The 12,299-nt window shown below is 36.3% G+C and overlaps 1 protein-coding gene across 1 annotated transcript; it reads left to right on the top strand.

Annotated features, from left to right (window-relative positions):
- The first annotated feature begins 207 nt into the window (after window positions 1-207).
- SPIC (Spi-C transcription factor) lies at window positions 208-10,719 on the top strand. Its single transcript, XM_033116213.1, has 6 exons — window positions 208-303; window positions 1,712-1,737; window positions 2,352-2,445; window positions 3,159-3,271; window positions 4,695-4,803; window positions 8,598-10,719. The coding sequence occupies exons 2-6, from the start codon at window positions 1,735-1,737 to the stop codon at window positions 9,023-9,025; spliced, it is 747 nt and encodes a 248-aa protein (XP_032972104.1). The 5' UTR covers window positions 208-303; window positions 1,712-1,734; the 3' UTR covers window positions 9,026-10,719.
- The last annotated feature ends 1,580 nt before the right edge of the window (window positions 10,720-12,299 follow it).

Genomic DNA, 12,299 nt, shown 5'->3' with positions numbered 1-12,299 from the left:
TGAGGACCAGCAGAGCTGCAACTTATGCTGGATGGGGTTTCTTGGGGTTTGTTCTAATGCTTTTGGCCCATAGGATACAAAGTATTCTGTGCCTCTTCAAAATAATAGCCCCTGGTGTCTACTGGCCATATCATGAAATAGAAATTACGAAGGCACTGTATCTTTTAAAAAAAATCCCCTTTTTGTAGCACTTCCTTAAAAACAGCTATTTTATGCAACTCTGCCAGTGAGTTCTTGACAGTTCTGTCTTACCGATTCTGGTATTAATGAAACATCTTTGTAAAGGGTTGAAGTGTCTTCCTGGTAAGTATTTAGCTTATGTTTTTCAAAATACCTTGTAAAAACTGTTACTAATTTTCTTCTTTGGCCTAATGAGTGTTTTCTCTTAACTGCCTGTTTCGATACAAGAAACATTAAGCAGTTGAAGTGATCGATATGCTTTCAAACATTTTTTTCTTCCCTTTGAGTTTGTTATTTTAAGAGTTGTGATAATTTTGTGTGGGGTATTTTAGTCAAGAGAGTAGATTCATTTAAGTTTTTAATTCAAAGGACAACACTCATGTATTTGCTTTGGCGTTTATGAGTTGAGGCATATTTAATTGAAAGTCATTGATTAAAAATACATTTTCCCAGCTTTATTGCGATCTAATTGACATATAATGTGTAAGTCTAAGGTACACAACATGACGATTTCACATAAGTATATTGCAAAATGATTACCATAATAAGATTAGTTAACACATCCATCACCTTACCTAGTTACATTTTATATGGCTTTTCTTTTCCTATTCCCTTTTGACTGACAGGATATAGTGATTTCAAAGAGCTGAATACAATTTAGATGTTTGACATGTTAATGTATTGTGGATATGTATAATAACAGCATTAGATTGTATCATCTCATTGTATTATGCAGTATTAAATATTAAAGTAAGCTCATTGTGTTTGCAGGACAAATGTTAAGAACTTGTCTAAACGGTTGTTTGGTGTGCTAAATGAAATGATAAGCCATGTTGGATCCACCACATGCTCTTTCTTATGTGGATTTCTTTGCTTTTTGTGTTGTTCTATAGAACATAGCGTTAAAAAGCTGTTTAATATGAGTCCATGTGATAATTATTTAAAACAAAATCTAAGTTACTCACAGGGATAAGAAGTAGATAACATAAAATTATAGACAAACATTCTTAATCTAGGGTTTTAGAAAGTCCACAGATGGGTATCATGGGGTATTTTTTATTTGTAATGTAAATCCGTATTTCTTGAGAGGACAAAGCATGTCTTTCACCAGATTCTCCATAGGCTACGTATGTGACATCAGAAAGGTTAAAAAAAAAAAAAAGAAATTACTTTTAAATGGAGAGCTATGCTAAGGTAAAAAGGATTTTGATTTTCAGACTATTGAAATACTTTAAAATTTTTTGAAATACTTAAATGTATTCTTTAGTTATTTCCGTATTCTCTTATCAAGTTAAGCAGTATAGGTAATTAACGATTTAGCTGTTTTAACATTTAAGAAGTTTTGTAATGATAGAAAAGCAAAAAAATGTAGGAAATTTTGTAGAAAGAAAATTTATACTCATCAAAGAGAATTCAGATGGTACTTTTGGTTTACAAAGATATTTTCAGAAAATATATTGAGTAAGATCTTTTAATTCAGAGGCAAATTAAATAGAGACACTATTTAATTTTGATTTTAAATCTTTTTCAGAATTGTCAATTTATTAATGAAGCATGGTAAGTTGTCATTTTAAAATCTTCTTTACTCATCCTCCATTTTGAAAATAAAATATATGAATCAGATTAATAAGTATGAAACGGTTTGCAAAACAGGTTAATTTTTTTTTAAATTAAAACAGGTTAATTTTAAGTCTTGGGAACATGCTTTTGAAATTAAGAGCATTTCATTTTTAAATAATGATTCAGATTCTGTTTTATTAAAGGTATTTCTTTGATCCATTTTTCCATATCAATCTCCTGCTACACAGCTCCTTGCTAAAATTTAGCAAGAACATTAAATACTATACTATAGAATAAATTTCTGGTGCTTAAATAGTATATTATAGAGCAATGGATCTCAACCGGGGTTGGTTTTTGTCCCCCAGGGTGTATTTGACTATCTGAGACATTTTTGATTGTCACAACTGTTGAAGTATTACTGGCATCTAGTGGGTAGAGGCCACGATGCTGCTAAACACGTTACAATGTACAGGACAGATCCCAACAACAACAGACATTTAGCCAACTTAAAATGTCAATAGTAACGTGGTTGAGAAACCCTCCTTTATATCAGAAAATTTCAGTTCAATTGGTAATTTCATAACTTCAGAATTCTGTCATTGCTCTAACAGGCTTGTGTTGAACAAGACAAGCTGGGTGAAGCATTTGAAGATGCTTTTGAGGTACTGAGGCAACATTCAGCTGGAGATCTTCAGTACTCCCCAGGTAAAACGTCAGTCCCTTCTTCTGCTGGTACATCAATTGGCTTGTTGGTAACATACACATGTAAGAATAATGACCAGAACAGAGATGACCATTTTTACCCAATGCATCTAGGATTAATTCTAAAAAAGGAAAAATGCATCCAGGGTTAGCTAGTCTAAATAAATCTAAAGTTTCACATACAAAAATGCAGAGACGATAGAGAATTACACACAGTAATACTAAGACATAATTATTTGCTATTAAGCATATCTGGTTTATTTAATAGACAGATAATTGTAATTGTTCAGAAAGGGCTTTCAATTATTCTAATTTATCTTAAAGACCTCTCAGCCATCAAAGATATATTCTACCTGGAAGAATAAGTATTCCCATTATCCTTAGACAATAGAAACATAGTCTAGATGAGATGCAGTTATTTTGCCTACTGAGTGTACACAGGGTATTTCAGGCGGTTCCACGATACAAGAAACCGTGGGATCCTGACCTTCAAGGAGCATGTACTCTACTAAGAGAAATGGGCTATGTCAAAGAATATCTGTAATACTGGCAAAAGGCAATGGACACCATAGGGGAATGCAAAGTGATAAAAGAACGTGGAAAGGAGCAATGCAGATATAACCACATAAGCATATAAGCGCACGCGCGTGCACACACACACACATACACACATAAACTTTAACTTTTCTCAGTTTCTTTCTCTGTTTTTAAATTAGATTACAAAAACTACCTGACTTTCATCAACCACTGTTCTCATGTCAGAGGAAATCCCAACTGCTATGGTGTGTTGCCTGCAGAGGAACCTGTGTACAACTGGAGAACAGTAATAGTGAGTACACGTACTGGGATACGGTCCTTCGGTTACAGGCAAATTTGCTATTCACACCAGCCTTCCACTTGATGTACACTAGCTGCACCCCAGTTTAAAGACAGCACGGACTGAAAAAATGCTTACAGCCATCAGGGGTGTGAATTTGACAGTCGGTGTGGATGATAATTAGCAATGCTATCAAGAAGGGAACTGCCCTTTGTCATTTCTCTTCACTTAACTGCAGACTGGTTTGAATGACTTCTATAAAAGAGGAGGTGTTTTTAGGGTTCTCACATCACTGCTTCTCCTTAGTCCATCCGGAAAATTGCAAAAAAGTTATGATTGTTCCCTAAAAGCCACGGGGCAAAGGCCCAAAGTTCCCCTGCACTGGCTCTACCTACAATTTTGTGTTAACCTGCTCTGTTTTCCTCCCCCAACCTCAGAGCTATTTGTATTGAATCATGTATTGAATACATGTAGCTGCATGTATTGAATCATTTTATTTATATTTTAGTAGCCTCCTGCAAAAGGAAATGTCCCCACCAGCTATCTCTCCATTCACGTGTTCTTTTACATTGTTTTCTTAATATACCCATTTTATTAAAGTAGTCTTAATGTCGTGGGATGTAGATATGAAATGATTTTTCTTTTTTTCCAATCGTTACATACAACCATGCTTTGCTGACCCTGTAAATTGTTCTGTCAGGGCCTCTCCACAAGACATTTCTTTGAAGAGGAAGCTTGGGTTCCAGCTTAAGCTCCTCTGCTTCCACTTTGGGTTGCCAGGTAAAATATAGGATGCCCAGCATTTTTATTTGCTAAATCTGGCAACCCTAATTCCACTTCAACTCCCACTCCTTACCATCTACGCCACCACCGCTTGTGGTTGGGAACTCCTCGCCTGCTTGGCAGCCCTCTTCTATGGGATATAAGGTGGCTCAAATCTAGCCCCTTCCACTATGTGTACTTAACCCATGGAGACCCACATGTCCTTGTCACATGTAATGGTAGTAGCTCAGGCTTTTCCCTCCTGCCCCCTCTCTCAGTCCTGCCTTCCCTTGGCTGCCATCTTTCTTCTCTTATCTCCTCTTGCCTGGATGGGCAGGAATGGAAGCCCATTTTTGCCTTTTTGCTGCAACCCCAATTTCTATTAATGATTCTTTTGGATCTTTCTTTCTCACTGGGCATTTTTAGAGAAAAGAGGGAAGTAACTCCCTCCACTTTCTCATGGTGGTGGGGGGAGAATATGGAACTCCACTCAAAGCCAAAGATTACCCTTCATCCCAAGAGCCTCTCCATATATGCTAGTTCCGGCTGCAGTCATGCTTTTTACAAGTTGAGGGATGTTTAGCTCTTTTTGACCTCAGCTTTTGACTTTAGCCACCAAGCTGGGGACCAAATGGAATGTCCCAGTTAACATTCTGCTGCATTATTTATTTAGAACAGTGCTGCAGACCTCTATTTTGAAGGGAATATTCACCAATCTCTGCAGAACATCCCTGAAAACCAACTGGTACAACCTGCTGTTCTCCAGCAAAAGGGAGGAAAAGGTATGTGGATCATCATTCCGTGTGTAGGTAAAAGAACCAGGTCTTCCTCAAAGCAGTTTTAAGGAGGTTTCATAGCTGACTTTGGAATTAATTTGCAAAATATTCTCTAATCACGATTGAGAGTAATTTAACTCAAACAGACCGAACCACTCCAAGCCATTATCTTGGATGAGCCTTCCTATTGCCTCATGGAGATGTTACAAAGCTGCAAAGTGTCCGTTTAACTCAGATATATCTGTATTTAAATAATGTATATATATTTTAGGTATTGAAACAAGAACTTTTCCACAATTTATTTTAGCTATCTTACTCTATTGGGAAGCTCTCAGACTAGGAATCACCTTCTCTATTAAGTTTTCTGCAAAAAAGAGTTCCATGATATTTGGATATTTCATAAATTTGAAATCTTGATTTCACAAATTAAGATGAAGATAATCTCCCTTCACAGATGGGCAAAAGGGTTAAGGAGGATAGTAATCCCTGATGGCTAAGATGTGAGCCACACACATTCACACACACTATTGGGGGAAGGGTAAATTGTTACAAAGTTTTGTAAGACAATTTGGCGATACCTTTCAAAATTTTAATTGACTCATAAGGACTATATAACTCACTGGTTGAGTGTGAGCTCTGAGTTAATTGTGTGAGCCTGGGCAATTCACTTAACCTTCTGTACCATAGTTTCCTTATTCAAAAAACACAATAATAATTGAATGGACATTGTAAGATTGCTGTAAAAGTCAAATGAGAAAAACCATGTAAAGCATTATGCTCATATCCTGGCACTGTGTATAATTTCTCAAAATACCATATATATTAGGACGTTCCTTGCAATGTTGTTTGTGAGAGTAGAAAAATGGGAACTCACCTACCATATTTGTTGGTATATACGGTACAGAGATATATCAGATGCATCTCAATTTTACAATGCAATTTGTAAAATGATACTTGACACTTAAAATTATTTTAAGTGAGTATTTTTTGGGAAAGGTAGTTTTGTTCCTAGAAAAGAGTACACTGTATCCTAGAATTATAAAATTCTAAATATGCAGTAATATTCTAATTCAGTGAGAAATCATGTATAAAATTGCACTGAAAAAAATGAATTTGTATCATGAACACTGGTGTTAAACACTGAACTGTGGCAGTAATTTAACCCAAGGAGAATAACACTTCTACTTCTGTCCAGCTATTTAGCTTCTCATCGATTTTCTTTTTTTCCCCCATAACTCCCTCCCTGCCTCCCTCACTCCACGGTGTGAAGCCTGTATCTTTTCATTGATGTTTTCTGTTGTGGAGCTTTGCCATTAGGGGACATATCATTCACCATTTTCTGTTTTTAGAGCTTCATCTTCAACCTGAAATAGGGATACATTTGAAACAGAATGAAATAACAATTTAGGCATTCATTATTGGGAGAAAAGTACATGCATCAAGTAGAACATATTCATATAAGAGTATGAATACAGCTGTTAAAAGGAATGAAGGCCTACCTTATATACTGGTATTGATACAGAATGAACTCCAAAGTACATTCATTTTTTTGTTTTAATCCTTTTTAATTCCATAATTCAGAAGTCATAATGCTCACTTTTTAAAAATTCAAATGATTCAGAAGCATGTAAAGAAAAAGTGAAAGTGTTCTTTCTCTCTTCCCATGCTATGTCCCAGAAGCAACCACTGTCAACAGTTTGGCATTTCATCTATCTATAGCTAATCTTTGTATTGTTCTATGATTTACAATACATTATTCACTAAAAGGAATTAAAAATAGTATGATATTATTTGTACTTTTTAAAGGATATGCAGATTATGTATACAAAAAAAAAAGAAAAACACTTTCTAAAAATAATGTAGTTCTAGATAGACTAGAACTTGTACTTTCATTTTGTGCTTCTGCTTTAATTGTTTACCAGGAGCATATAATACTTTTACTTTAAAAAAATAAAGATTTAAACTTTTTTTTAACTGAAAACAAATTTTGAAAGATGAGGATCCATTGTAATTGATTTGACCACGGAATAAGAGGCACAGAGTTTGTTTAAGGTTGTGACTTTAATTCGTGATATGATTTTTGGTAAGTCCCTTGCATTTCTCAATTCATAAACTCAAGATAATATAATGCAAAAGATAATCTTTGTAAAAACTTTTGAGGTTTTTGGCTAAATGATGACTGATGCAAGAGTATTTCTCCCCAGAGACTGCTTAAAGCAGTTTGGGAATCCACTATTCCACTTTCTCAAGGGGAAAATGAAATTTGGCCATGGATTTTTTTTTTGTTGTTATTGACAGATCTGGAGGGGCATGGCATTTACAGGCCAATTCAAAGTCAAAAAAATGGGCAGTCACCTTCATTCTCTATTAGACCAAAGAAATTCAACCACTGATCAAACAAAAACCACAATAAATCTTCCCAAAGTATCCTGCCTAGTTTTTCTGAAATATAAAGGGCTGTGTTCCTAAAGAGATTAAAAACTCTCAGTACCATTTTATTTCACAGCAATAAAAAAATCGCATAGCTTTGTGATCAGAGAATATGTTTGGTATGGTTTCAATCTTCTTAAATTTGATGAGGTTAGTTTTATGTTCCAATATACGGTCTATCCTTGAGAATGTTCCATGTGCACAAGAAAATAATGTAGTCTGATGTTCTAGGATGAAGTGCTCTATAAATGTCAATTATGTTCATTTTGTCTAATGTGTCATTTAGGGCTGATATCTCCTTATTTATTTTCTGTTTGGATGATCTATTCATAGCTGTCAATGATGTATTTAGGACCCCTACTATAATTGTGTTTTGGTCAATTTCTCCCTTTAGTTCTATTAGTAGTTTCTTGGTATATTTCGGTGCTCTCTGATTGGGGGCATAAATATTAATGACTGTTATATTTTCCTGTTGTATAGTCCCCTTTATCATTATGAAATGTCCATCTTTGTCTCTTGTTACCTTTTTTATCCTGAAGTCTGTTTCATCTGATATCAGTATGACTACACCTGATTTTCTCTGGATACCATTTGCTTGGAGTGTCAATTTCTACCCTTTCACTTTGAGTCTGTAGCTGAGATGTGTCTCTTGGAGGCAGCATATGGTTGGGTTTAATTTTTTGATCCAATCTGCTACTCTGTGCCTTTTTATTGTCCCTGCTCATAAACAATGTCAAACTGTCATGAAGATATTTTGACATTTTCTACTCCAGTTTTCTGTTCTTAACTTTTCAAGACATTATGCAGACCCAGACTTTGCATTTTTACCTTTGTTGTTAATTTCACTTATATTTGCATACTGTTTTGTATTTTATAAAATAACTTCATATTCCTTATCTCATTTGACTTAACTTATTTGAATAAAGCCCTTCAAATGACGTGCTTTCTGGAAATGGCTTTTGAGGTTTCTCTTTAAAACCACTAAACTTTACAGTCCAGTTTGCTCAGTTTTTTTTGTTGTTGTTCTGTAGAAAGTTTAACATGACATAAAACTGTCAAGATTTAACTATAAAGACCATATGACAAATAGGAAACTTAGATAGAGAGGCTCCATCCTTTTCTTTTCCAGTGAAGGATGTTACAAAATTTTTGACAACTTCCCCAAGCAAAAAACGTTCAGCTGAAACTTCAGTAAGTCAAATATACCCTTAACTTTCAAGTCCCAAAAACTGATGGCCATAAATGCATTCCTACGGGGGTGAGTAGCCCCAATGCAGCTTTTAACTCTATAGTCACTCAACAAACTCTTCCCAAGGATGTTCTTTGTGTACAGTCATGGTGGAACATGACATTGTTTTCCTTTATTTTAGGCAGGAAGAAGCTCCGACTGTTTGAATACCTTCATGAATCCTTGTGCAATCCCGAGATGGCATCTTGTATTCAGTGGGTAGATAAAACCAAAGGCATCTTTCAGTTTGTATCAAAAAACAAAGAAAAACTTGCCCAACTTTGGGGAAAAAGAAAAGGCAACCGGAAGACTATGACTTACCAGAAAATGGCCAGAGCACTGAGAAATTATGGAAGAACAGGGGAAATCACCAAAATCCGGAGAAAACTAACTTACCAATTCAGTGAGGCCATTCTCCAAAGACTCTCTCCATCTTATTTATTGGAAAAAGAGATCTTCTACTCACAGTATGTTCAGCCTGATCAAGGATATCTAAGTTTAAGTAACTGGAATGCAAATTGCAATTATACATATGCCAATTACCATGAGCTAAGTCACCCTGACTGCTAAATATCCCCTTACATTTCATGGTTTCGTGGCATCAGAAATCCCTACACATTTTGGGATTTTTCTCTTAAAGTAAATGTTGACCAGAAAAACAATTAACTTCATTGTTGCCATCTTTTATTAAATAGCATATAATCTATACTAACGTGGTAAGAAATTTTGCCAGTGAACAATGTTAAAATGACCAAGTCCCATTTGAAAGTACAGACTAAATGTCCTTGTTCTTACTATTGTCTATACAATACTTCCTTCTAGATTAACAATGCCAGTAGAGATTATTTAATTTATATATTCATTTAAACATTATTTTCCCGTCATACCAGACAAAAAAAAATCACTAACATATATCTGATTTAACTGGTTATGCAAACAGAAACTGATTGCATACGATAGTGTTCATTTCATGCTAAAATACATTTAATGGCTTTAAAAATCTTGGCTATCCTGAACCTATATTCTCTCTGCATTTCAGACCTCATGGTCTGTCACCTTGTGGTGCTAAAGAAACAATAATCTAAGGAAAGTGCCACCTACTTTAATGATAAAACTCCAAACAAAGCTTATACCTCCCACCAATTATTTCCTGGCATTTCTCTCTTCCCTAGAGTAGATCCAGAAGCCAGCCTGTTCTTGCTCTCCTGCCACTCAACCACAGGGAGGTGCTCTTGCCCTGTTATCTTTCTGGCCCAACCTTGGAACATGATTTCCTGCCCTTGAACTAGGTCCATCTGAGACCAAACTGGAATAAGTTGAAGAAAGAAAAAGGGAAAAAAAAAAAAAAAAAAGATTTTTGATAAATGATAAACTAGGAAATAATAAATCCAGAGAGAAACTAGGAGTTAGACAGTCTGGCTTGAAAGCTATGGTTGATTCTCCATGTTCCATAAGGAGCTCTGGGAAGAAATTTGTTTCTTCCTGCTTGGCAGGTTCATGCAAGTGCCATCTGGATTACCATGAAGCAGGAGAGCTTAGCTTCCTAGACTACGTAGGCCATTCTTATCCAGGCCCACAGCTCCCTGGCGCCTGCGCTATCCAATTTTTAGCATTCCCATTCTCCTTTGTTCCACTGCCCTCCTGGTGCCCTTCCTTCCCCAGGGACTCTTAAGAAAGAACATGTGTGGGATATAAACAAAAAGCAACAGGAACAAGCAAAACAAATTCACAGATACAAAAAAACAGAATGGTGGTTACAAAAGGGAATGGGGAGAGGACAAAAAGGGTAAACGGGGTCAAATATGTGGTAACAGAAGGAAAATAGGTTTCAGGAGGTGAGCACACATTGAGGATACAGATGAATTATGATGTACACCTGAAATTTACAGAATGTTATTAATCTAATCAATGTTATCCCAATAAATAAAAATTTTTTGAAAATATGGCAGACCCAGAGTGACTAAATGGAGACAAAACTCTATATCGGCCATCTCCACACGTAGTCTGGGTTTCTGTTACGGAATGAACATTTTCCCCACAAAATTCGGATGTTGAAATTTATCCCTATTGTGATTGTATTTGAAGGTGGGGGTCTTTGGGAGGTGGTTAGGTCATGAGGGTGGGTCTCTCATGAGTGGGATTAATGTCCTTATAAAAAAAAGGGAGACCCCACAGAGTTCCCTTTCCCCTTACACCATGTGAAGATACAAGATGGCCATCTATGAACCAGGAAGTGGGCCCTCATCAGACACTGTTCTGGCACTTGATCGTGGACTTCCCAGCCTCCTGAACTGTAAGAAATAAATTTCTATTTATAAGCCACCCAGTTTATGGTATCCTGTTACAGCAACCCGAACAGACTAAGACGATTTAAATTAGTGCTAAGATCAAAGTAGGATTCAGCAATTACACTTATTCTCCCACAAAAAAAAAAAATGCTTTTATAAAACATTAATAAAGAACATAAATTTTACCAAAGATTGCAAAGAAGAAATGGTGAAGAGGGTTTACAACACAAATCAATCAGCCAATGGTTTAATAAAATTGCATCAGCATTGTCTCCCCACAGTCCCTCATATCCCCGATGCTAGCTTGAGGGATTCATCTTGACAGTTCTCCCAAAAGCCCCCAGTCAGCTCCAACCCTCTTTCTTACTGTCACACAGGGTTTGCTTCCTCTGGGGCAGAAACCTGGGCTCTGCCTTTAATCCAAAATGCACCTACCACAGCCTGTTTTCACAAACAGGTCTTTCCTTATAAAGGAATACCAGCTGTTCAAAGAATGAAACCCTCTCCATATATTATGAGAAATGATGCCCTATTTCAAACAGGGTGTTCCTCCTTGCCACCACCTAAGGACAGGAAGAGAAATTTCTTAGTCCCTCTTTCCCTGGTTAGGGTATCCCATCTTCCATCTTGTCACTTTCATCTTGCTGAGTGGCTCAGTCACGCTCTACTCCAGTGAGCGGGAGTTCTGAGAAGCAGCTTCCATCCAATCACAGTGCATCTCATTGGCAGCTTCTCGTTGTTCAGTCTCTTGGCCCAGGTATAAAGCATTAAATCTTTCTTTGCAGGTACTTTCTGTCAGCACACCCTTTAAATCATAGGATCCTCCTCTGCACTCTGGGCCTGGAGCTTGTGGTCTTTCTGGGTGATTTATCCTCTTTTCTCCCTTCACTTCTTCCTATTCATAAGGCATAAGTAAGTGCTGAAAATGTTTTCCTTTTCTTCATCCCATATGTTCTATGTAAGAAATAGTCTATGGGGCAGCCCTACTCAAAGTTATCTCCTTTACTAAAATGGGGGAAAAAAAACCACCCAAATGCATGACGTGGATGGCAGCATTAATTATAATACATTAACTGAAAAATAGCTAAAATAATTTTCTTCCTCCCCTCTTCTGTTCCCTCTTTCTGCTACCCTGTGCCAGGTAGAATACATTATGCTCTGGGTATCTAATGCTAAGTGAAACAGACATGGTTCCTTCTGTCATGAAACGTCCATTCTATCAATGTTTCATCATAGATTTAGAAATTCTACCAAAATTTAACCAAAATCTACTTAATAGCTTACTGATAAGCAATTTCTTGATTGGGTACACATACGAGTATATAATAAAATATGTAAAGTGCATGAGGGTAGCAGCATTAATTATATCTAACCTAACTGTGCAGATTGATGTGTACACCCGTAGAACTATCAACCAGATTAAGACACAGAACCCTTTCAGCACCCTATAAGTTTCTCTCATTCTTCTTCCCAATCTGTCCACTCTCCTGAACATCAAATAAATGGAATCACACAGTATGTGCTCTTTTGCATCTTTTGCATTTATAATAAATATC

Source organism: Rhinolophus ferrumequinum, chromosome 10 (assembly GCF_004115265.2).
Source record: "Rhinolophus ferrumequinum isolate MPI-CBG mRhiFer1 chromosome 10, mRhiFer1_v1.p, whole genome shotgun sequence".
Lineage (NCBI taxonomy): Eukaryota > Metazoa > Chordata > Mammalia > Chiroptera > Rhinolophidae > Rhinolophus > Rhinolophus ferrumequinum.
The sequence above is the reverse complement of the archived record's forward strand: the minus strand, read 5'-3'. Positions and strand labels throughout refer to the sequence as shown.